This window comes from Taurulus bubalis (genome assembly GCF_910589615.1).
Source record: "Taurulus bubalis genome assembly, chromosome: 4".
Taxonomy (NCBI): domain Eukaryota; kingdom Metazoa; phylum Chordata; class Actinopteri; order Perciformes; family Cottidae; genus Taurulus; species Taurulus bubalis.
The window spans coordinates 30,910,497-30,935,709 of NC_136592.1; the positions used below are offsets into that span (position 1 = coordinate 30,910,497).

Below are 25,213 nucleotides of genomic sequence, written 5' to 3' on the forward strand. Positions count from 1 at the left end.
TACATACAGACATTGATTCAACTGCTAGGCTATTTCAATATATATGTACTGTGTACATTACTGTGATGTTTTGTATGAGGATTCTCTCTAAATGGACCTTGTTGAATTTGAATTGAATACCCCTGCTTTAGTAGGTATAAAGCATGCAGAATCAATAATACATCTACAGTTTCAATATAGCCAGATCAAGACTGTCAAGTCCTATAAATAATAATCGGAAGCATTTTCATTAAACACTACAGTTATTTCACTTGTTGCAAGTGCAACAATATGTCCATCAGCTGTTGTAAACAATAGCTGGGGAGGCGCTTCCCTGGGAGAATCTCCTAATGCTTAGGAAGCAATTTGCAGCAGGAGCAACAAGTAATACAAATAATCTGTATGTTTTAACTTTTGCAGCAACAGCTGTAACGCAAACAATGTGCAGTATCTAATCGTACTGTTTCAGCAAAAGCATAAAAACAAGAATGTTTCATACTAAAGTCAAAGTGATTCCAGGTGACCTGTGTATTAGGTATTAAACATGTCCAAGTCCTCACCACCTCATCATGACAGTGACCTCCTCTCCCCCCGCTACAGGCCACCATGCTGCCGCCTGAGTACAAGGCTGGCAAGCTGCAGGCCTACAAGCTGATCTGTGAGATGATGACCAGGCACCAGGACGTGCTCCCCAACAGTGATTTCCTGGTGCACCTCTACCACATCATGCACAAGGGCATCACCAGCAACGACCAGGTACAGCCAGCAGGGGCACCGAATGTATGGCTGCCAGTTGTGCTTCTGTTCACCATTAGATGGCGCACCAGTCACACTCATGTGATGTACATGCATTGGCCCCGTTTCAGTGCTGAGAAATATGGTTCGTAGATGCCAATTTGCCATTTACTTTTTGTGTGACTCAGTGATTCCTGTTAGTTCTTGATGTTAACTCTCTGAGCCCTCGGGTCCCTTTTTATATCAGGTCACAAGGTACAAATCAAGAAAAAACCTCCAAAAAACAACATGTTGGGTATCAAATTAAACATAAAAATCAGGGCTACAATAATATATAATCCCAAAGTACAACTTCTAAACGCAACACAAACAATACATATGGTTAGGGCTCAAAGGGCTACTATGTGTCCAGTGTCAGTTCTTTTATTTAGGATTGACTGTAACTGACTGAGGACAGAGGTTAATGTAGGTGCACTGCAATTTAAGATTGTTCAGGCGTCGTTTCAGCAGGTGATTTTGAAAACAGCGTGCCAACCAGTGGCGATGGCGGCTGCCTCTGTGCTTTGGCATCCTCCGCCTCCTTTAGCCACACCCTTCCTTGTATTTAAATCTGCCCTAGCTGCGTTCCTTCCAGCCGAAGCTGAGTTGAGATGAATGGAGTCTCCAAAAACAAAGGATGGGGGTAAAAGTGTGTGGGTGGTGTTTTTGATGCAAGTGTGTGTGTGTATATATGCCCTCCTGGCTGGGTTTCTATTGCGCCTTGGCAGTGCGACAAGCTTATTAGAATGTTTTCCATGTCGTTAAATAATGTTTTGAGCCCCTGCCGCGTATACGTGATTAATTAAGGATTGACGTCTGTCGCGCTCCGTTAGACTGACATGTCGGCCAGGGGCCCAGTGTAGGCTGGCCTGCCCGCCTGTGTGTGTGTGTGTGTGTGTGTGTGTGTGTGTGTGTGCGTGCGTGTGTGAAGGAGCGGGAGGGGAGCCTGGGGAACGTAGTGTAGTGTAGAGTAGAGCAATGAGGGGGGCACATTGAGGGAAGAGGCAACATTCTCCAGCTTTTGTTGTGGCTCTGTATAATGCGTCGGGGGGGCCAGAGCCAGGCTGGCCACTGAAGCATGCTCAAATTGGCCGGAGAAAAGAGTCCTCACGCCACACAATAGAGGACAGCCGCACGCCTGCTTAACATAAGAAAGTGGCTCTTACGCTCCCCCTCCTCCTTCCTCTCTGCCTTCACCCGCAACCCCCACCCCACCCATAAAAAAGGAAAAAACATACATCATACATGTATATTTTCAAGCACACATTTTTCAATTAGCTTCCATGATTAAAGTAGCCACCAGTACAGGCTGGTATGCAAATTATCTAATACGATGATGTGCAATTAGTAAATTAAACGACTCGTATGTGTTTTTATTTATTTTTTATTTTCATTTTTACATACAGTACGTACTGTACATTTGTATCTTAAAATACTCCAGCATACAGCTTGGGTGTTTTCATAAGACGACCTTTTAATCAAGTCATAAAATGTACCAGCCGTGTTTTATGTTTTATAAACAACAGGGGGTTTCCCAGTGTAAATCCTCAGCATTAAATTCAACTAAGCTGAGAGAAAAATGACAGTTCCCTTGTAGGGATTCTCCTTCCGTCAGTGCCAAGGTCAGGGCTTTTGTCCCGGTCGTCATCCTCTGGTCACTGGTCACACAAAGGCATGACCGTAGCACAATAGCAGTAATCTAGCTAATAGGTCCACTGTCTGGACTGCAATACTACAGCATATTCTGTGTAGAGTGGTGCACACAAATATAGCTTTACACCTAGTTATTTTTGCACAGGTGAAAGAAAACGCATCAACACCAGTTAATCTTGCAGATTAAAATGTAATGTGCTAGGTACAAGTGGACAGACTGTTTTCTTTACCAAGACTAGCTCCTCCTCAACAAAAAAAGAAGGTTTTGTATGATTAACATAAAGCCTGATTTTTAAAGTGACAGTTGACTCCTGAGCCACAAACCTGGCTGTTGATTAAACCCCTCACCTTGTAGTTATGCAGGTGGGTTATAACCCTTTTTAACCGCTCATGAGGGGAAACCCCCAGATATTCATAGTGATGATAGTAGTGTGGGAAAGCAACAAGAAATCTGGGCCATTCTAAATTGGATATGTCCATGTTTAGTAAATAATAGGAAAAACTTCCTGACGAGTGATGTCGAACGGGGCTGAACCCTCTCACCCCGGGAGCCAGCAGGTGGACAGAACATGATTTCCTCAAGATGGAAGACCGAATGAAAAGGCCTGAGGTGGCTCTATTCAGTTACATTAATGCACCTTTTGTTGATGCGGGGGCAATTCCTCCTGCCAACGCAGAGCCACATGTGGGGCTCAATTCTCATTTCTGTGCACGCACCTCAAAACCAGGTTCCCTCTATTTACACATACAATGGAAAACACTTTGCATTCTACATTTGTGGCTTGCTCTAAAATGCTCTTTTCAGGCAATCAAGCAACAGTTTGTTGCATGCTAATTACCTCTGTCTGCACTGCACATTATGCTTCAGAGGTCAATTACTAACAAAGTGGGGGTAAAATGGGCCCTCAATCCGAAAGCTCTTCCCACCAATTTTCTACATGCACAGCATCATGTTGGATTGCCTCTGCCTGCGTATTCTATTCCTCTTTTGTTAACCTACATTCCCTGTTTACCAAAGCCTCAGGTGATTAATGTCCCAAATAGATAGGTGTGTGTGTGTGTGTGTGTGTGTGTGCCTGTGTGTTTGCTAAGGTGCCCTTCGGTTCAGCGAGAAACAGGCTGTTGTTTGAACTGTCTGATTTACACAAGTTTATGGCCAAGACGGCAGGTGCTTCGAGCCTGGACCTTGCCTTTGTACACAAATATGCACGCGCATGTCTCCGATAAGAACGAGAACAATCTTTATTGCTTTACTGATCCAATGCATTCTCATACCAATGTGTTTATTTGTGTTTTTCTTCTGCCACCGACGAGTGAAATAGAACCATTCGCTTTCTAATGACGACCCGTTAAGAGCTTTCTGTGCTCCGTCTGGGAGGGTATTACGCTGCACATACTTGAGCACTTTTTGCAGTACAGCATATGTCAATGTTGAAAGAGCACCCATCTGCCACTGAGCCGCCTGTACCTCAGCAAAACAATACCATGTCTCCTGCTGTAATTACAGGTTTGCCTCTGTGTACATACACGGGACTCGCGAAAGTTGACGTCTTTTGTTCCTCATTTCCTCTGTGAACAATCCATCTGCTCTCTCTCTCTCTCTCTCTCTCTCTCCTCCCGTCTTTCTTTGCCACTCATCTGTCCTTTACTGACATGTACTGTGGAGCGTCTTACTTTCCTTAACCCACTTGAAATGCCTACCCTACCTGTTGGTGTCCCATTGTGTCCCATTTACCAAATATGTCTGCTTCCCTCCACCCAAGCTAAGGGAGCATTCACACCTAACCTGTCTGGTTTAGTCCAACCCCGTTCAGGCCCGGTCGTCTGGTTCGTACGGTTCATTGTGTTCATGTACATAACCTTTCTACGCAAATCATGGCAGCACATCAGCTTCGGTATTTTCCCTAATTAATACGTCAAAATCTGTTAAGACTACTGCGCTTGTAATTCATTAAGTCCATTAAAACTGTGTGACAGCGACTCCACAGTAATGAGCCCTGAATCACAATATAAGTCTCCTCCTTTCTCGTCCTGCCTCTCTACCTGTTGGCCATTATTCATGACATGCAGTCGATTTGCAAAGAGCATAAAACACCCATTAGAAACATTAACGCGCTGCATAAACTTCTGTCAAGTCACTGGAATTTGATTTGGCCATGTGGGTCTTGATGCAGGATGATAATCACCAAAAGCTGTAGAACTTTTGTGTTTAACGCTTTTGGTTTGTTTTGTTTAAAGTCCGTGTGAACAGGACACAGACCAGAAGTGAATGAATGAATGAAGTTGTGAAAGCAACCAGACTCCACCGTGTGCTCATACCAAATGCAAAAGTCCCATCTAAGATTATATATCTGATGTATTGAGTTTTGGTTCTGGTGGATGATATTTCAAGTCAGCCAGTGGTGGCAAAACACATACACATCAAAATGAAGGTTTGACCCCTAATAAGGCTTTGTGTGTGTTCATGCTTGTCATCAGGATGTTTTGAACACCATCATCCGTTCCTGCTCTCCTCGTTTCTTCTTCCTCGGCCTGCCGGGCTTCACCATGCTCGTTGGAGATTTCATCACTGCTGCTGCCTACGTTCTCAGCTCGGTCTCCTCGGAGGTACGCGCCAATCAAACTGGAATCCAAAAAGTGTTTACTAGAAACTAGAAAAAGTTGTTTTCAAGAATGTCATTGAAAACGTTTCAGATGTGAGGTACTTATAACGTATTATAAATCTGACTTGCTCCTCATACCTGTTGATTTTCAGTAACCGTCTCATTCAAACTGATAGTATAAGAATTTTCAGAATCTTACAGCTTTTTTGACATTTGAAATGTACAAATTATTAAGAGAATCTGAGGGGACAAAATGGCACAAATGTTTTTTAACTTTTTTTTTTTTCTTTAAGACCAGATTGTGCAACTATTTCTGGAGTGAATACCACAAGTTATTTGTGCCCAATATAGTCAAAGAATCATTGATTTTGAATATTCCTCCATTTTATGGAAGTAAAGTTTATTGCTCAATTGACGTATAGCGCAAAATGAAATTGTCCTTACTTCAATTCCATATTGTGCTTTACCTATTGCCTTTAATAAATACAGCAGTTACATTGAGTTTTATTCAAAGCAAAGAGCAGTTAATTAAAGCTAAAACAAATGTCTTAGTCAGACAGAATGTGTTTCATTAAATGCATAAGAGCATCCGATTTTAAATGTTTGATTCATTGTGGAAGCCAACATGTGTTCGCATCCATTGTGGCATTTTAAATAAAAATGCAAGCAAGTGATTGTTTTAATGCTCGATACACAGTCACTATACACAGTCTTTTGGAATTGTGTTCTGAATTCCGTGTTCTGAATTTCGCTTGTGAACATTTTGCACGATTGGTAGAATTTGGATCAATTGGTAGAGATTATGTTGACAGACCAATGAGATAGCCGGGTTGCCAGCATGGACCGATTTAAACAAGTTAGTGTTGACGGTCTCTTACTTCTCTGAACTATATGTTTTGGTTGCCAGATAATATCTGCAAGATTTAAAACCTGCTTTACAGCTGCAGCCGTTGTCTTAACACCTAACATGTGTCAAGAGATTCTGTTGAGCATCAGCAGAATCATAAATATAGAATTAATTCTGCTGGATTCCCCCAATCCTTTGTCCCCTGATAGCGACCTGCTCGACTCCTGGAAGAAAAGTTGTTTTCACGTAGCTTTTGGGAATGAATAATAGCATTTTTTTTTCTCGCCTGTTGCAGGCTCCAAGGATGGAGGCTCAGACCATCCTGGGCTCCCTTGTGTGTTTCCCCAACCTTTATCTACAGATTCCTGTACTGCAGCGTGTGCCGGGCTCTGATGACATCACCATAAGTGATGAGAATATCAAGGTAAATGGTCACCATTTTGGATATATGTGACATCTGAATAACAAAAAAAACATGTTGGAAGTGGATTAGTCACATGTGAAGAAAGAGTTTTACAATTTTCCCTCAAATTTGAATTTTAGAATATTGAGAATGATTTGACAAGTCTTTTGTTACATTTAATGGCGTCAGATCTGTACATTAATCAAATGAAGGGAATGGCCTCAGTTGTCATTTGAGAATTTTTTTCATTTGCGGTTAAGGATTATCTGGTCAACATCTTGCTAGAGACGGCAACAAAGGAACACTGTGAAGGGGCCAGGTATGATTATGATGATGTTTATTAGGTTACATTTTACTATTTAGCTTTATTAGTTTGACGTAAATGTGTTTTTACATACATGCAGAATTACAATTAAAAAGCGACTTGTCACAGTTTACCAATGTTTCCATGTTGAGAGCCCAGAGGAGGTAATCCCACAATCTTTGATATGCACAGAATTTTGAATTTAGCACCTTCTAGTTTAATTGCAGTCCAGTTTTCTGAGTATGTTTTGTACAATTTAAATTAGTCTTAGATTTACAGGTCAGCCTTCACTCTGCTTCTGTCAATCAGGTGCATTGCCGTGTGCAGTCTGGGTTTGTGGGTGTGTGAGGAGCTGATGCAGAACAACATCCACCACCAGGTCAAAGATGCCATCAATGTTCTGGGAGTAACACTAAAGGTCAGTGACCCACTGAGGCGAGGAGGCGAGCATCTGCAGATGGCTCTCCACTCACTCGCCACTTTCAAAACTCATCTATTTAAATCTGCTTTTAACCTGTGATGCGAGTTACGTATGTTTTTGTTTGATTTCTTACCATTATAATATCATCTCTCTGACTTGTTTATATTGTAATTTATTTCATTGTTTCTGTTTTTACCATGTAAAGTGCCTTTGAGTAACTTTTTTTAAAGTGCTATACAAAATGGATTTATTATTATCCGCTCACTTATGAGTGCAACATGACTCATAGAACACAACTGCACTTCTATAATGAACAGTTGCATCATGGACGGTGTTGACGATTGTAACTGTGGCAAAGATTCTGAATATAAATGGTCACTATTAGCCACTATTAGATGTAGTCTTTTTTTCTTTTCTTTTACCACACAAGCCCGATAGTGTTTAGCTCTAACAGAAATGATAGTTGATTACATAAAAGGACTGCAGGACAATTTCAACATAGTGAGTGGACTAAAAGTGTGAGAATAAAACATGTCCAATGATGTGACTCATGGGCATATTTTGGAAGAGCCCTCTTTTCTCCCTGAGTGAAGAGATGCAGAGCAGAGAGAGATGTTTTTTTTGTTTTTGTGCAGGGTTTTTTTTTTTCCATGGAAAAGGGTTTGGGGCGGTGGCGTAATTTCCAGGCTGCTCGCTCTCGGTAGATGTGGGCCAATTTAAGCAGCTACATCTCCCAGCTTCCTGGTCGAGCAACCCCCCTTCTCTAATGGAGCAGTAATCACTCCCCTGTACAACTTGACACACAGACTCAGCCAGCCCCAAAATAGAGGGTATAGGCTGGGTGGAGGGGGTGGGGGGGGTCTAGGGGGAAGAGTGGCACTGAGAGTCTCTTTTCTAAAAGCAGGTGCTGAACTCTCAGGGCCCCTTTTTGTGTTTGGCCATTTCTGCACTCTCCACATTGTCTGCCCTTGTTACATGTTGAGAGGCATTCAGCTGGAAGAAATGGGAAATTCTATTTCCCCACAAAGAATTTCAAATCACCAACGAAATCCACATTCGAAGAAAATTGACAACCGCTCAATTTTTTTCTCCCTGCAATGTGTCTGGAGAAAATGAACGTTGGTTTAAAGAGGAAATTAAATTATTCTGATAATATGTGCAGTAAGTGAAAAACTAAATTTAAGGATGTGACAAAATTACTTTTTGTCACCCTCTTTCACTGGCAATATGTGTCACAATTATGTATGCTGTTACAGGGGGTCTACAGGCATAGCTTAGTTCATTCCTAATCAATGAACTCAGTCACCATTGATCTATTTGAGCAGTTTAAAGTGGCGGTTTCTGTTTAATTAATGTGTAATCTCTATAAACAGATAGCTGAATATGAATGCAAAAATCTAAAGGCAACCGGATAAGATTTTGGTATCAGAAAGGTTCTGGTTTCCATTTGTAGTCAGAGTAGTACCGGCCAATCACGTTTGCACGGGCTTTGGTTGCATGCAGGTAAACCGTCTGTGTGGAAAGCAAAAGAAGTGGAACGCAATGTCTAAAATGTGGATATATCACCTGACAACGAGTCGGCTTATTTTTTTCTTCTGAAAAAAAAAAAAAAAAAAAATGCATTTTTATATGCATATATCTCTTTATAGCAAAGTGTCACCGTACCAATGTCAAGACAGTCGTAATAAAAAGCATTCTTCTCTCTATGTATGACAGAAAAATACAGTTTCATCAACAAAAATGTTCTCCGTGTGAACACGGCTTATTCTGAGAGGAGCCAAATGCTTTGCATCGTTGACCCGTTGTTTTCCTGTCCTTTTTTATTTGCTTGTTGGTCCAGTTTGGGAACAAAGCTGTGGCTCAAGTGGCCTGTGACGCGTTTCAGCTGCTCATCTCCCACTGGGAACATCTCCAGAGGTTGGAGCCCACTTTGCCTAAGAAAATCATTGAGGTAACACACACTTACACACCCACACGTGCAAACACACAGTTAAATTGCCAGCAGCCATTAGGGGCCTGTGAAAACATATAAGTAAGAAATTGAGTGCGAAATTACTATCAAGTCACTTAAGCTTTTAAATGCAAGTATTACATGAGTCATTACGCATGCATATGCACACTCGACATCCCGTGGCATCACATCCATTTTAGCACACAGCCCTGACTCAGCTGATGAATGGGAGTGTGTCATCCAATTATCTTTCTCCTTGATTTGTCCCAACACAGATCTTTGTGGCCACAATAGCCTTTTTGTTACCGAGCGCGGAGCACTCAACAGTGGAAGCAGACAAAAAGGTACATGTTGGAAAGGAGGGGACGCGGCTGAGATCTAAAGGCCATTGATCTACCATGTTGGAATTGTGCATTTGCGGAGGAATGTTTCAGCTGAAGTGATTTGTCCTCTTTACCTCTCTCTATCTTGTCTTGGCACACTCAGAAACCGTCCAGCTCTCTTTTTGCTGTAATAACATATCTATATGTATGTTTGATGACCCTACTTCTTCCTCACTTCCACAGTTGATGGTGTCCCTGCTGCTCTGCCTGTTGGACTGGTGCATGGCCGTTCCCCTGAGTCTGCTGCTGGAACCCATCACCATGCCTTCGGTGGAGGACCGCACGTCCCACAAGGCCCCGCTGCTGGACTACATCTACAGGGTGGGTAGCCTCACTGGCAGCTGGGAGGTTGGAAAAGCTAACAACAAACAAACCTGGCCATGTTTGACTGCCGTCTGCTTTCCAATATCTTTTGAAACGTACATAGTCTTTGCCTGCAGACACAATAACTTAAGCGTTGACACCTCCACCCCCACCCCACCCAATGGGCTTGCCACTTTAATTAGACTCACCTCCACCGTGACCTCATGACTATGCCTCATTTAACATTATAGTGGCACAACAGCAAAGAAGCACCCGTCGTAGCCGACGCATGCGCTTATCATTTATCATAACCAGGAAACCTGCACAACTTCACAACATTCACTGCATTTGCTTTAAAACAGGCAAAATATGCGGTGTTCAATCTAGTTCTCCCTCTAAACCTTTATTTTATGGCCTGACCCAGAGGATGAGGGCCAAGCTTCAGGCACAAATGAATGAGGTATTATTCATTCCCTCCTGTCTGGGCAGATGCGGTCAACGGCAGATCTTTGTAAGGATGTCACCCCTGATAAGAAATGGTCCAATTATTCAAACAGGACCCTTTGTCCAGTTGATAAGCTCAGGCTATAAACGCTTGTCCTGGAGATTTGAATGGAATATGTCTTAATATGAGAGCGACTGCAGCTGCTATGAAAGCAAAGACAATTAGGCATGATTGGTTGTCTATCAGCACACAAAAGGCATGGCCCCTCTTGGTTTCATTGGAAATAATATATTAAGCAAGGCATCACACAGTGTGACAATATTAATGCAATATCAAGACTGGAATCTATATATTTCCGAAGATGCCTTGGCTGCTAATTATTCTCCCTAGCGAGCAGAGAGTAGCTTCCCTAATAGAAAAAGAATCTCCCTTTTCATTCCATCCTTGGCCAGAGTCACTGACAATGTAGCCGGGAGTCCATTTATTGTTCACCTTCCTCTAGTTATAGTTTTATATTTAACATATGCCAATTCATCAATCACCAGCACAAAACATGCACCCAGCTAACGAAAAAGGTTTTCCTGCTATTTATTCTGAGATGATGAGAAAAGTAAAAAAAAAAAAGTTGTCGCTGACGAACAGCATGCAGATCGATGTAAAAGGCAACATTGCATTAGACCTCATTGGTTCACTGGAGTTCTGCTCGAGCTTCTCCATCTGCTCTTTCAGCAGGTTGCCTCGGCAGCCAGCTGCACCACTGTGTGTGTGTGTGTGTGTGTGTGTATGTGTGTGTGTGTGTGTGTGTGTGTGTGTGCACACCATTGTCTCTGTTTGCGCTTTTATTATTTGATTTACGTGTGTACATGGGCGCATTCGCGTGTCTATACAATATGTGGCCCTTTAACTACAGTATGCACTGTGTGTTACCTTCCAGGAACTGTTGCTATGCAAAGTGCAGTCACTTAGTTGTCAAGCACAGCTGTGGGTTTTACCCCACCTCCCCCCGCCCCTCCCTTTCTGTCTCTCCACCTCTCCACGGAGGAAGCTCTTTGGGGCTTTGGTGTAGCAGCTGTTTGGTTCAGGGCTTTTCAGCTTCAAGCCTTCAATCCCTCCCCCCCATGCACCCAGAGGTCTGCTCGGTAGAATCATCCACATACTGTCTACATTGCCCCACACAATACTGTTTCAGATGTCAGGGCCAGCCTGCCTCTCAGAGCGTCTCTCTGCCAAGTTTGAGTGTATGTGTGTACTGAATGGGATTAGCCGTTGCATGGCTTTACCCAAGTTGCTCTACTCTGAATGAGAGGCCCCCTCATTTACATACATTAGGCATATGTTTCAGCCACTCATATGCAGCACCTTCCCTCCACTCAGATTATACAGTATACAGGTGTGTTTGTCTGTGTGGCTGAGCGTGCATGTTTGTGGTGGCACAGGGATAAAGTCCTAATTAAATCAAACAGTGTAAACCTGTCCAATGCCGTAATCAACTGCCCCAGTGCGTCTTATCTAGCCCCGCCAACGGATGCTCTGCCATCTGTTATGCAGATCGATACACTCGCGCATCACAGGAGAAATGGATTAGTGGCAGTAAAGACCCTTTTTTTTACCCTCCTTCGCTCCCTCCCTTCCTCCATCGCCTTATGATGTGAATGGACCATATATTCCCCTTTCATATGCTCCTGGTTCATGTCGATCTGCAGCAGGCCTGCAGGAGTGTCACCATATCGAACAAGGCGATTTCTTTTACACATCAAAGTTCAAGTTCAGTCATAGAAGTTCTGCAGAAAAGCTACCCAGGGACACGTCATGGGAATCACTAAGTCCCTCATCCTCTGTGATTCCTCAGGTGCTGCACTGCTGTGTGTCCGGCTCCAACCTGCACACCCAACAGAGCCACTACCTCCTCAGCCTGTCAGACTTGTCCACTGACTACGACCTCATGTTGGGTCAAGTTAAGAGCTTCGAGCCGCCACCTTCCCAGACCACCACCACCGACTTCAGCAACCTGCTCACCGTAGCCGAGGGTAAGGGCATCTAGCCTCCTGGGTTTCTATTTGTTGTTTTACTACCTGCACAATTGCCCTGGACTGGCAGATAAAGTGGCCATGACGATTCATTATGTTTGGATGTGTGAGAGAGCTGACAGTTATTGGTGGATGTCACCTGTCACATTAGCCAGATGACGATCTCTGATCACTTTTTTTTATCACACACTATCTCAGCTCCTGCTTGTGCTTCTGACAGACCCATATATATACCCCCCCTCTTCCACACACACACACACACACACACACACCAAAAAAAAAGAAAATTAAATCCAAAAAAGGATTACAGGGAAAAGCAAACTCTGAGTAGCTCATCATTGATGTTCGCATTAGTACTCAGCCCGAGAGAGAAGACCCATTATGGGGTTTCGATAAATATGTGATTTTTTTTTTTTCCCTTCTTTTTTGTGACCTTGTGATTCCATTAGGCCATGTATTCCCCTCTCTCTCTCTCCCTCGTGTCCTCAACTTCTGAAAAGTCCCTAGAGAGCCCAAATACAACGTGCAGTCTACTGAAACAATGTAAGAACATTTAAACCGTAACTTTCGCCCTGAAAATTTCACCACACCTCTGCTCTCTGATGCACAGCTGCGAGATTCTTAGTAGAAATAACAAAACACTATCAAAAGGGCAAACCAAAGAGTGCCGGCCTGGTTATATTCATGTCCCCACCTCATATTGATCAAGTCACATCAAAGGGCTACTGCATCTCTAATGCAGCTTGGCCTGCTTTCTAAAGAGCTTTCTCCACTTTGATGGGGGATGATGGTATTGATAGCACTGTCACAATGCAGGAGTGCATCTTCTTGTTTTTCTTTCACTTGGGAGTAAAAAATAAATGCAATTCACTAAGTAGAGTCCTATTAAGCAGCATGTAAAGATGGTGGTTCTCATTAGCACTCAGCCAGTTTCAACGCTTGTCCATTGTAAGATGACTCAATGGGCTTTTGAAAGTTGTCTCTCATAATTAGATGCTACCTACTCGGAGGTGTCCTGGCCAAGCTATTGTGAGAAATGAATAAAGTACCCCTATTAGTAATCATGAATGAAATTTGCCTTTGTATATATTTAAAAAAAAAGAGCTAGCAGTTGATAACATGTCTACACACAAATGTGGGGCTTTGAAATATGGTTGGCAAAGTGTGCATACGGTTATCCATCATTACAAAAGAAAGCCCCATGTGCAGCTTTATTCTAAACCCATCAGTACCTTCAGCCATTGGCTCGGTTTCTACACTTCCTCACGTGTATTTTCCTTCAGACGTAACCCCCCACCTCTTTTATTCTTTCACCAGAAAAGCGACGTCGGAACATGGAGTTGATTCCCCTGACCGCGCGGATGGTCATGACACACCTGGTGAACCACCTGGGCCATCATCCGTTGAGCGGCGGCCCCGCCCTGCTCCATAGCCTTGTGAGCGAGAACCACGACAACCCATACGTGGAGTCGTCCGAGCTGTCGTCCGAGGTCTTCAAAAGCCCCAACCTGCAGCTGTTTGTCTTCAACGACAGCACGCTGGTGTCCTACCTGCAGATCCCCGCCGAGGCCCCCACTGTCGGACAGCCCCCCCAGCCCTCGTCCCAAGTGCGCGTCATCGTCCGGGACATCTCGGGCAAATACTCGTGGGATGGCGCTATCCTCTACTGCACCACCCAGGAGGACTCTGTTGATGCAAGCGTTTTTAATGCAGTTGATCGCCCTCTTTCTACTACCACTGCTGTCTCTCACAGCAGAAATCAGCCCAACTCTCCAACAAAGGGGCCGTACAAAAATCATTGCTCCGTCTCGGACTCTCTCTCTGACTGCTGTGAGGAGGAGGAGTTAGATATTCTGGATATGCTTTTGGAGAACCTGGGCCACAGCAGCCCAGAATGCCTGCCCCAGCCACAGCTCAGGCTCAACCAGCCAGCCTCCTCGCCCCATGGCATGAACCGAGAGCAAGAGAGCGCCATCCTGGAGGCCATTCTGCGTCAGACGCAGCAGGAGGAAGAGCAAGTGAGGAGGTGGGATGCTGATGTCAGCTTTCAGGCTGCCTGCCAGAGGGAACCCTCCCACCAGGAACCAAACGCTCCTTTCTACTTCTGCCGGCTGCTGCTTAATGACCTTGGCATGAACTCTTGGGACCGCAGGTACACAACCAAATGAAGTTGGCTCCAATAATTGGTTTGCACTGTGCTAGATGAAGAAAGAGGCAAATGGGGTTGTGAGAAGTCATACCGGGGTATATTATCATTCAATCTGCAAACCACATCATAAATGTGAGCGGCATGACAGAAACTATAACGCACACCATTGTGTTGTTACATCATTCCTCCTCAAAGTAACGCAGCTGTCGGCTCGTTACTCAAAGAGAGAAAGAGCAAAGCTAAAAGCACTGTGGAGTCTAGAGTGTCTTAATCTCCTCTCCACAGGGTAAAAGTGCCCAGCTGTTTTCACTAAGGTCTACCTTGCAGAGCCACATCTTTGCCAGGTTTCCCCGTAAATGAAAAGCTTACACCTCTTAATGGTGATGGTGCAACGTGCACACAGCTAGTAGGAGATTGCTGTTTGCACCTGTGACTTTTTTTTTTGTTGCCTTTTGTTAACCATGTCGGAAAAAACAAAACTTTTGATTTTCAGGACAATTTGCTTGTAGAATCTAGATCATGCCACTTTATTCTATCGCAAATGGCTGTTCATGCGGAATTGAAAATATCACATTTAATCATGTTTTTGTCAAACAGGAAAAGTTTCCATTTGTTGAAGAAGAACTCCAAACTCTTAAGGGAACTGAAGAACTTGGATTCCAGACAGTGGTAATATCTTAATCTGTGTATCTCTCTGTATGTATCTGCTAGTCATCAAATTGTCACTGCAGCCCTATGGTAAACCTATTTCTACATTAAATTAACACCGGTTCTAAATTACACAGTTGGTCCAAACTGATTATATTGCCTCCTCCCTCCCTTCCGCCCCAATGATCTTTCTAATTTGTACCATCTCCTGTTGATCACAGCCCTGGAAGTCTCCCACTATCACTCTTGCTGTCCTTCTCTTACTGTGTCTCTCTTAGTCCAATCAATAAGTACACCACACATTGCTAATGACAGGAGCTTATTAAAAATGTCCCTCAGGACTACACTTCCTTCTCCCAGATGGCCAGACTTGGTTGGGCAAAAAACAACCTGTGCGCAAGGATGCAAAGTGCCCTAAATTTACCCCAGCGTGATGTACTGCCATGGCAACAGGGAAAGTAGACACCGTCCTTTTTAAAATCCTGTTAGAGCTGAAGGGATACTGATAGTCAAGTGGCAAGAGTAGTGAGAAGCTTTTCAAGTTTTGTTGTGCTTATAAAATTGTCTGTTGTGTTGTTGTTGTTTTTATTAAAGACTCCCATGTGTTTTGTTCTGTAGCCGAGAGACACACAAGATTGCTGTGTTCTACATTGGAGAGGGCCAAGAGGACAAGTGCTCCATCTTGTCGAACAGCGCAGGCAGCCAGGCCTACGAGGACTTTGTGTCTGGACTGGGATGGGAGGTGCCGACAACCACACCCTCAAATTATTCAACACGTCCTCTGCCTTCCGCAGATGCAGCCTAAATATGAAACCACTCAGAATGCATTAAATTGTGCATGTATCCCTCAGGTGGACCTGGCCACACACTGCGGCTTTATGGGTGGCCTCCAGAGGAATGGCAGCACGGGTCTAACGGCTCCTTACTATGCTACCTCCACCGTGGAAACCATCTTCCACGTCTCCACTCGCATGCCATCTGATTCTAACGACTGCCTCACCAAAAAGGTAACAAAAGTCCTGTTTGTGTCTGTGCTCTGTTTTCAACCTCCCACCTGTCCACGCCATTTTGATCGTCGTAATACGTAATGTGTTAAATGATAAATCTAGGGTGTGTCGGAAATATGAACAATACTGCTTAGCCTGTTTGATGCGGTGAAATGGCTACACAGTCCTGCCTGCCCATAGTAGTATGTTGTTGTAGCCTCCAGCTCTGTGTTAAGCTGTGATCAGGAGGTGTGACTCCAGAGTGCGGGCATTGATTAGTGACCCTGGCCATTCAGACCTGAGGAGTAGAGAGTCGCAGGCGCGTGAGTGAAGAGAGGCCATGTGCCGCTGCGGTAATGACTATGATTCTGCTAGCCCATGCCCCCCTCCCTGTGTGCTGTGACCAGGGCCTGGATTCAGCCATTAGCTCTCCCTGCTAGGGCAGGCGCCGGCCGGATGCCGGCAGGATCCTTTTATCCAATTCCTGCTGCCGCCACAGGAGCGATCGATTGGGTTCTGCAGTGGGATTTTGAGCTGTAGTGAACCAGTAGCAGTTAGCACGGAGAAATGAGCCGCAAGGCCTCTGCCCGTGCTGCCTGTCTTCTCATACAGTACCCTGCTGAGAAGGGAAATTCATCAGACTCTCCTCATATCCAACCCCCTCCAGTCCTCCACAGACATTGCCCCTGTCCGTCTCACAAATAACCCCATACTCATTCCAAACCCATCCTGAACATGTGCATAGTGACCGCAGAAAATTAGTAAAGATTCTGGTTTGGGTTGGCCAGAGTGAGGCGCTGGAGGGATGGACATGCCTAGAGTAGAGTGTGCTGCCACTCCTCTTCCATCCATTTCATGGGGAACTTCTGTAATTGCCCAACTCACCTTGCACAGATCGCTCACAGGCTGCACAGAAATTGGCAAGCTGGCTTCATGCATGGATGCGTCAGAAAAAGATGGCAGGGCAGAGAGAAGATAAAGTGGGATGAAGAAATTGATAGAGAAACAGACTTTGTCTGTGTCCAAGTAGGATGTTTCCCTGTCAATTTAAAAATAACACTTTTAGTCCAGCAGTCACCCACTTTACTGCCTGTAACCGCAGAGACATACATACTGTGGTGGGAGTGACGGATTGGGGGAGCTCTCGCTGGGCAGATTGCTTGTTTGAAAAAAAAAAAAAAACAACAGCTAAACCAAAAAGAAAGGAGGGAAGACCATGAATTCCTCAATCCAATTGTGGGTTTTAGGGCAGTGCAGGCTGCAGCAGTAGCAGCTGGCTTCAGTAATGCGGTTATAGAAACGACCTGCAGGGCTGGGGTCAGGCCATGTAGAGTGCGTGTGTGTGCGTGTGTGTCGGTGAAAGAGAGGGAAATAGACGGGTGCCTGAGCTATCACATTCACCCCCAGGCACCACAGCTTAACTGGGCTGCTGCAGGTTGTTTTCATAAGGAGCCTCTTGTGTTCGGCGCTCCTCTGGTCTGCTGTCTCCATATGTGTGAAGCCCATTGGCTGGGTGGGAGGTCAAAGAGGGCTAATTGGACAAGAGCCTCTGACTTGATTCCCATTTTATGAAAGAAGTCTCAAACATTTGGATGTGATTAACAAAGGAGTAAATAAATGGGTGCAGAAGATGATTGACTAGAGCATAAGCATCCTCATTAAACTTGTTATTAAGCTCATCCAAATGCTAATATCTTAACCCAAATTAACACATCCCAGAATTTATTGTCTACCACAAATGCATATTCAACATTTTCTCTGAAATTGTCCCAGTGACTGACCTGGTTGGTACCTGCTGATCCTTGGACGGAACTGGCGAGCTTCAGTAATCAGCATGCCGTGGATTTGTTTAAGATTACCGTATTATCATAATTAAGGGCTTATAATAGAATGTGCTAATTGCATTTTTGGTGGCGAGGGCATGTTTCTTAATGGCTCATTAGGCCCACAGTACATTGGCAGATGTTTTCTTCTGAGCAGAGGCTCTCTTTTCAGTGTCCATGATACCCCAGAAAACATCAAGAAAAGAAGAAAACAGGACCTGGTGTCAGTCGAGCCCAACCATGCAGTGAAATGAGGCAAAAGTGATCTACAAAATACAGCGAGAATATAATGTGACTGTGTCGCTCCATTTTACCTTGGGAAAGGGGGAGCTGTTTACCTATTTCAAGCTAGCATCCATCAATTTCCTGTCATTTAAGTATACGTTCTTGTCCTGGCCAGTCTATTTGGGTTTGTGAATAGCGTGGAAATGGGAAGCAATTTAATCTATGATGGGGAAAGTCAATTGGATTTGAATTATTTGGTTTTGAAATGCTCAATTTTGCTCATTTTATGTTTGCAATTTGAATTTGTAATGAAAAAGCTATAAAAAGAGTCAAAACCAGAGCCCAGACCCCCATTTAAACCATTGTTTTCAAACAAAGTTTGTGATTTAGACTTGTTGTAACCGGTCACCTGCTCTCACACCTGCTGCAATGATGTTTTATCTTTACGATACATACAGTAAATAAGGTTGTATTATCCCCTTCCACATACCTCTTATACCTTAGTTCACTCTAAGAAGTGTGAGCTGCAGGTACTGTCTGGATCTCACTAAATATGTGTTCTTGTCATTATCACCGTAGGATGATGATGACAAGAACACGTATCACCAGAAATTTGGAACTTGATGGGACTGATTTTGTTTGTATGCAGCTGCGTCACCTGGGAAATGACGAGGTGCACATCGTGTGGTCAGAGCACACCAGGGACTACCGACGTGGCATCATCCCAACGGATTTTGGAGACGTGCTGATTGTCATCTACCCAATGAAGAACCACATGTATTTCATCCAGATCATGAAGAAACCACAGGTAAACCACTGCAGTCAGTGTTTTTTTGTTTTTTTTTCCCAGACTATAATCGACTATACACATACAAAATGGATCGACTCACTTTTTTTTGCATGTGGTCAAATATTTTTAAAATTAGCTTCTTTTCCTTTAATACAATTTTTTATTAGATTAGAATGGTTTATTTTGATAAAATAAAGATTATACAACAAATAATAAGTTAACCAATAAAAGGAACTGTAAACATACAGAAAATTCTAAATAATCCAAATAAATAAATATTACGTGTTTGAAAACACTTATACCGTCCCACTTATACCTACACATGTTTTTAAAGCTTTACACTATATTATATGACATCCGTTTGGGACTAATCTCCGTCAAGAAAACATCTACTCAGACAACGTCTCCTTGCCTCTTCCCACAGAGTCTGTTGTTTTTTACTTTTACTGTAACCTCTGTATAGCATTAAAATTACAGCACAGAATAAGCCTGTTCTCTCCTTTCTGTGGACTAGAAATTAAGCTATCAGCAATCACTTGTTTATAAAATATGTCTTAATTATTAATGTGTCAATGACTGATAATCTGGCGATAGCAATGTGCTTTCCTACACTGACAAGAGTGCGAGATAAAACATTAAGTCATTTAGCGGCTGGCTAGTTAGCTAGCTAGCATTAGCTCGCTAAATCCACCACGTTTTCTCATTTAGCAGCTGGCTAGTTAGCTAGCTAGCATTAGCTTCTCATTTCAAGGCGCATTGAGGCTTTTCGTCAAACGGAAGTGGGCTCGTTTTAATCTCTCTGCCCAATGTCCACTTTTCTGCATTTTTGCTGTGGTTAGATGACGACGTTTCTTATTTTCCAGGCACACACTGGGCAAGAAAACCACTCGGGCTATTTTCAGCACTGCACTAATTTCTGGTATCTGTTTACGAGTTAAAGCAGCCCCTTTTCTGGCCTTCCTATTCAGACCCTGCCATTAGTTGTATAGGTCCTTTCTGTCTGAAGGCTCTCAGCTTCCTCTACTCCAGCTGTGCATTATTACCCACACTGTGGGTATGTGCTCTCAGAGATGGTTACCATCCTTTCCTGACGAGCTTTCATCTTGGATACTCTGAAGTACTGCACTCGATATGTGGCTTTCGAGAAAATAGTGACATTTCTTTGTCTGAGAAAGTCTGCCTTCAGATGTTCAGATATATTCATCATGTTTTCTATATGAATTTCATTATTCATTCATTATTCAGATAAAAAACACAAGTATTTTTTCAAAGATGATCGAAATACATTATATAATGCAATAAACCATAGAATCTCAGCTTTTATTAGGGCTATACGAAAATATAACAACAGCCCCAGAGGACCAAAATATCCTACAAGGAAATTACTTTATTATAAAGCATGGACCTCTCCAATTATTGTGTATTGATAGTCATAGTCCCTAGAATTCACTGTTATGTATTGCTATATGGGGGTGTGTGCTATATTGACCAAGAAAGCTGAGTTATCCTTCGCAGCAGCCTTGGATTCTCCGCTGCAATTTTCATTCCCAATAACACACAAAGACAAGTGTGCTTTAGGTTTAAATACTTTAATGGTTGAAGATGCTTCACATATTAGAGAATGTATTCTAGCCTTAGAGGGTCTCAACAGCCAAAGCCTTCAAACCCATGCAAGCCTGTTAATTTTCCTAAAAATTGGACAACTTAAAGTCCCTCTACCTCCAATAACTTGTAATGCTATTTAGTCAGATTTCTGATGTTAATTTACACATTGTCACCCACGTTTTCTAGCATGTGATTAGGTTAATTGGTCCGTATCATTTCTGGTTAAAATCCATTTATTGTATAATTTGACTGGTTATTATACGAGCTGAACTACCAAGTTGAAGACAGCAGGACCTTTTGGAGACTTTGACATTAATGTCAACTTCCAGGTCAACGACCATTGAGCTTCAGTGATTAAGGGCCCCCCTCCAATATGCATGAACAGACGCGTGTATTCACACACAAACACACGCTACCGCTAAAATGCATATTGGCCCTTTTGTGTTTGTTCGGTAGCTCAATATGAGGGCTTTGTTTCGTATTGATTGTCATTTTAATTTCATTTGCCTAACATTGATTCACATTAGATATGTGTGGTTGTCATGCAAAGTTAGGTAAAAATCCAATTTCATCTTGAACCTTTGCCCTAAACAGATGGTTAAAACGTTTTTTTTTTTTTTTTTAAGAGAGAAAGATAGAAAGAAGAACAACAAAGATTTTAATTAAGCCTTTCTCATTTTTTGGACGCCTACATATACAATGACAGGACACTGACTAAATTAGCTTTGGATCATTGTGGAAGATCTTTCTTTTCCAGGTTCCTTTCTTCGGGCCGCTGTTTAACGGCGCCATCGTCACTGGGACGCTGCTGCCAAGCTTGGTGCGGGCCACCTGCATCAATGCCAGCAGAGCTGTCAAGTCCCGGCTGACTCTCTACCAGAGCTTGTATCCTTTACTCCTCAGGCCTTCTGCTTCATTTACTGTTCACCATCCCATACGGGGCATGGCTCATCAGAGGAATGCAGCGATTATTTTTCAAAATCAACCGTTGATTGCAACATTAAGACCATTAAGGTTATAAGCATACAGTTAGCTATGTTGTAAAGACAATGCATTAGATGTGTCACACCACTGAGCGTGAATGTTCAGCACCACCAGTGGCCCATTTGGGTAAATTCATTGAGACATGTGGCGTGTCTGTCACGTCAGCCAACGCACACAGCTGAGTGCTGACAGTGATCTTTATGGGATGGCTGATTTACATACAGCTATTAGGCCGGGGCTGTTTCACAGCCTGGAGCAGCATGGGCGGTTGTGTGAGGCTGTTTTGGGCAGGAGCACAGATAATGTGTCATCATCTATCACTACCGTTTTATAGAGCACACGGAGAGCCAAAATAAGAGCACCCTCAACAAATACATACAAGTGCATACACACACGCACACACACGCATATACTCGCTCTGATCCCTCCACCCGTCCATCCAACAGCGTGCCGTTAAGAGCCTGACTCCAGCTGTAGTTGTCAGTTGGTTTAAAGGGAGTGTAATCACCAATGGAGATGAATTAGCATGTGAATGCCAGCAGCACAGAGTTGGGGGGTGAGATGGGGGGCAGAGCCGGGATGGCCCCTGGAGGGGGAAACCTGATCTCCCTCAACGCCCCGCTCCTCCTCGGACAGCATGTACGGCACCGCCTCACCAGAACCACGCTGCCCCTCTGGCGGTTGCTATAGAAACCTCCCCCGAGGAGGTTTCATTTGGGTGGAAGGCCAGCATCTATTGTTTTTGAAGCATTGACATATTTAAAAAAAAAAGTAGTTGTTTCTGAATTATTATTATTATTATTATTATTATGAGGCCCTTGTGTCGTTGTCATTTACAACAAAAAAAGGCTTTGGGGCTTTAATTATCTTACCACACACCTTGCGTATGTTGTTTACAGTTGGGTGTGTGTAAGTATGTGTATGCACATATGCGTTTCACAGTGCATCACATCCCCCCCCCACCCCCACGCCTCCATCAAGCCTTGTCTGTGTGTCCCCAGGGGAATCCTGAGTGACAGATGTCTGTTACCCGACGCCAAGTGAATTAGCCCAGTGTGACTCTCAGTGCCAGAGGGGGAAGGAAGGGGGGGGGTCAGCCACAGGCCTGCCTGCCTCTGCGAGCCTCAGGGGGTGGGACAGTACCGGGACTGTGCCGGGCTACAAAGCCTTACCTGGCATTCCTTCGCAGAGGAGCAGACAGCACAAAGGCATGATCTATGAGAGGAGATAAGCGCTGCCTCTAGAGCTCTGCCACTGATAGGCTGCCAGGCCTCGCACACTCCAAGAGTGGAGATGAATGAATGTGCCAGGCAAAGCACACAGCCAGCATGAGTATCTGCATGTCGGGTTTTTTCTCTCCTTTCTGCCTAGCTTGAGAGCTTGTAAAGACAGAAGCAATGTATGAACTAACGAGTAGCCAAAATAGTCCGTGTGGTGCATGCCATGTGATGGATAAGCACTTTTTTTTTTTAGGTTTTAAGAGAATGTCCTGACAGGCACAATGTTCAGCACTGGCATCAACCATAAGAAAAAGTCTTGATTAGTATGTGGAGTTGCTCTTTTATATTCCCATTGGATTTGCTGTTGTATTATTATTATTATTATTATCAGCCTTTTGCACTTTTCCCTCTCCAGTCGTCATTCTTCCATCTTCTCAGGTTATGTGGCTCTTTATCTCTCACAGTTGGAACAATGACCCAACCTTTTCTTCTTCTCTCTCTCTCTCTTTTGGGATGTGTTTTTTTTTTGTGTGCGAGATGGAAAATCCTCATCCTTACTTTACCCCTTCATAATGCCTTAACAATCCACACTGTCCTCGCTGCCTGTGAGGCCACTCTCTAAGGTAATTAGTTGAATATTTCTTCAAAGAGAAGCTATATGACCCCTGTGTGTCCAGATAAAAGGCCAGTATGGCACTGTGGCCCCCTCTCCCGCTCTGTCACAAGGCTCGAGAGTACTCCAGCAGTCTGCCGCAACGCTCACAGGATCTCTCAGGCTAATAGGATTTGATATTGAAAAATGACCTCCAGCAACAGAGTGTTTTTCAGATGGATACCCCCCTCGCTGTCTTTCTTTCTACTCATAATATCATCTGTGTCCTCCTCTCTCCTTTTCCTCAATCTCTGAACTGTGAGGGTTTGTGAAATCTGTGTACTTGTTTGTCTCGTACAGGCTCCAGCTCTCATTGTCAGTTAGAATTTGTGTCAATTTCTTCTGTCAAGACACAACCACGGCCTTGCATCATATCACGAGCCCCTCGCAGACGACTCGTAATGTATCATCTATTATTTACGTGCCTGATAGAAAATGCAGCTGGTCTGGCTTTGTGTGCCCTAAGTGTATTGTCTGCAACTAGTCCACCCTTCACAGCGTTATTTTGAATAATTGAGACCACAAAATGTTCAATCTAAAACAACTTAAAGGGGGAAATCGTCACCTTTTTTATGTGGATGTCCATTCAGTGTTGGTAAAGGTTGTATATATCGACGCAATAGATTCCTCAGTTTGTGCTGTATTGACCCTGGAAGCAGAGTTTACAGATCCCAAATCCTTTGAAGTGACAGTGACGTTGGAGGATTATGAGGAACATGTAAAAGCTGCCACCATCAGCACTGACTGGACATCCACTGGTTGGTGGCAGATTTTCCCTTTTCCCCTTTTTAAGTATAAAAACACCATTATTTTTCATCAGCAACAGAGTACAATAGATACATGAAATGGTGTTCCTCTGTTTATGGTACTTACTTCATGCACACAGTGTTTGATAAATTGGCTTGGAAGACTCAGTGAGTTTGTCTGTGTCACCTGAACCTGTCACTGAATGGCTGTGCTGTCTGCTGCCATTTACTGTACCGTGAAGATCCTTCATACTGTCACTGTCGAATAATGTTTTCACCCAGAAGCTGGGATTCATTTCTCTCTTCAACAAGCACTTGAGTTTGATGTGCCGTGCATCGCTGTTTGTGATGGGGTGTGTTGGGGAAACGGCAAGTTTCTAATAGGTGAGACAGTGTAGAACTGACCTTGATTCAGAGACATCGCCTCCCTACTGGACAGAATCAATAGTTTTTGCACACTGCCTTTAGTCCCAATCCTGTGCTCGGACACACACACACACACACACACACATCTCCAGGCAGCGATCAATAACCATAATCTGTTTCTGCCCATCGCCAGTCATGCGAGCCAGGCTTTTAGGTGGTGTGTGTGTGTGTGTGTGTGAGAGAGATAGCAGGAAGAAGAGAGGGACGCTTGATCCTTTCAGTGCTGAAGTCTGTCATGTTCCCTCACAGGCCTGTGTTAGCATATCTACAGTCCTCCAACTCCCCATTGAATGCCAAAACGAAATGTACATAATTTCAATGGATGTATACTGAAAACATAATGGATATGATATCCTGTATGCACTCCTTTGTGTGCTGTTGCTGACCCCCCTCCACACACACACACACACACACACACACACACACACACACACCACACCCTGGTGCCATCATAATTATTACAGTCACTGCATTGGTAATGACACATTCTCACACCCCTTCTGAGCAAGTTATTGTCCCACTCTCGCTGTGTCTTTGTCCACCGGCGGTACGTTCTTTTGTGTACTGTAAGATTCCTCACCTAGCGGAGATGAAAGTGCGCCTGTATGCATGATAGGATGTCGTGAATAGGATCTGCCATGTTAGTGTTGTCTCACATGAATTATTTAGCATCGCTGATAGGTCTAATTTGCCAGCTGTTGTGCCATAACTGTCGGCAGTCTCATAGATAATACTCAGCAGTCTATATCACTGTGGAACACAGTGCTTGACTGGGCACAGTGAGACGCCAAGCTAGTCATTATATGATGGTTTCATGCAATGGTCTGAGCTGATAGGAGTATAACTAGCCAACTTCCTGTTTATGG

At 43.8% G+C, this 25,213-nt stretch overlaps 1 protein-coding gene across 1 annotated transcript in view; it reads left to right on the forward strand.

Annotated features, from left to right (window-relative positions):
- ralgapa2 (Ral GTPase activating protein catalytic subunit alpha 2) overlaps positions 1 to 25,213 on the forward strand; it is a gene marked incomplete at both ends in the record, with an annotated part of 84,861 nt that overhangs the window by 36,919 nt on the left and 22,729 nt on the right. The window contains 15 exons of the mRNA XM_079216384.1: positions 580 to 735; positions 4,885 to 5,013; positions 6,152 to 6,280; positions 6,520 to 6,578; positions 6,873 to 6,981; positions 8,825 to 8,935; positions 9,211 to 9,279; positions 9,502 to 9,639; positions 11,916 to 12,093; positions 13,411 to 14,245; positions 14,840 to 14,911; positions 15,509 to 15,632; positions 15,742 to 15,897; positions 18,574 to 18,732; positions 21,077 to 21,204. Of these exons, the coding sequence (XP_079072510.1) occupies positions 580 to 735; positions 4,885 to 5,013; positions 6,152 to 6,280; positions 6,520 to 6,578; positions 6,873 to 6,981; positions 8,825 to 8,935; positions 9,211 to 9,279; positions 9,502 to 9,639; positions 11,916 to 12,093; positions 13,411 to 14,245; positions 14,840 to 14,911; positions 15,509 to 15,632; positions 15,742 to 15,897; positions 18,574 to 18,732; positions 21,077 to 21,204 (2,552 nt within the window). The remainder of the gene's footprint in view (positions 1 to 579; positions 736 to 4,884; positions 5,014 to 6,151; positions 6,281 to 6,519; positions 6,579 to 6,872; positions 6,982 to 8,824; positions 8,936 to 9,210; positions 9,280 to 9,501; positions 9,640 to 11,915; positions 12,094 to 13,410; positions 14,246 to 14,839; positions 14,912 to 15,508; positions 15,633 to 15,741; positions 15,898 to 18,573; positions 18,733 to 21,076; positions 21,205 to 25,213) is intronic.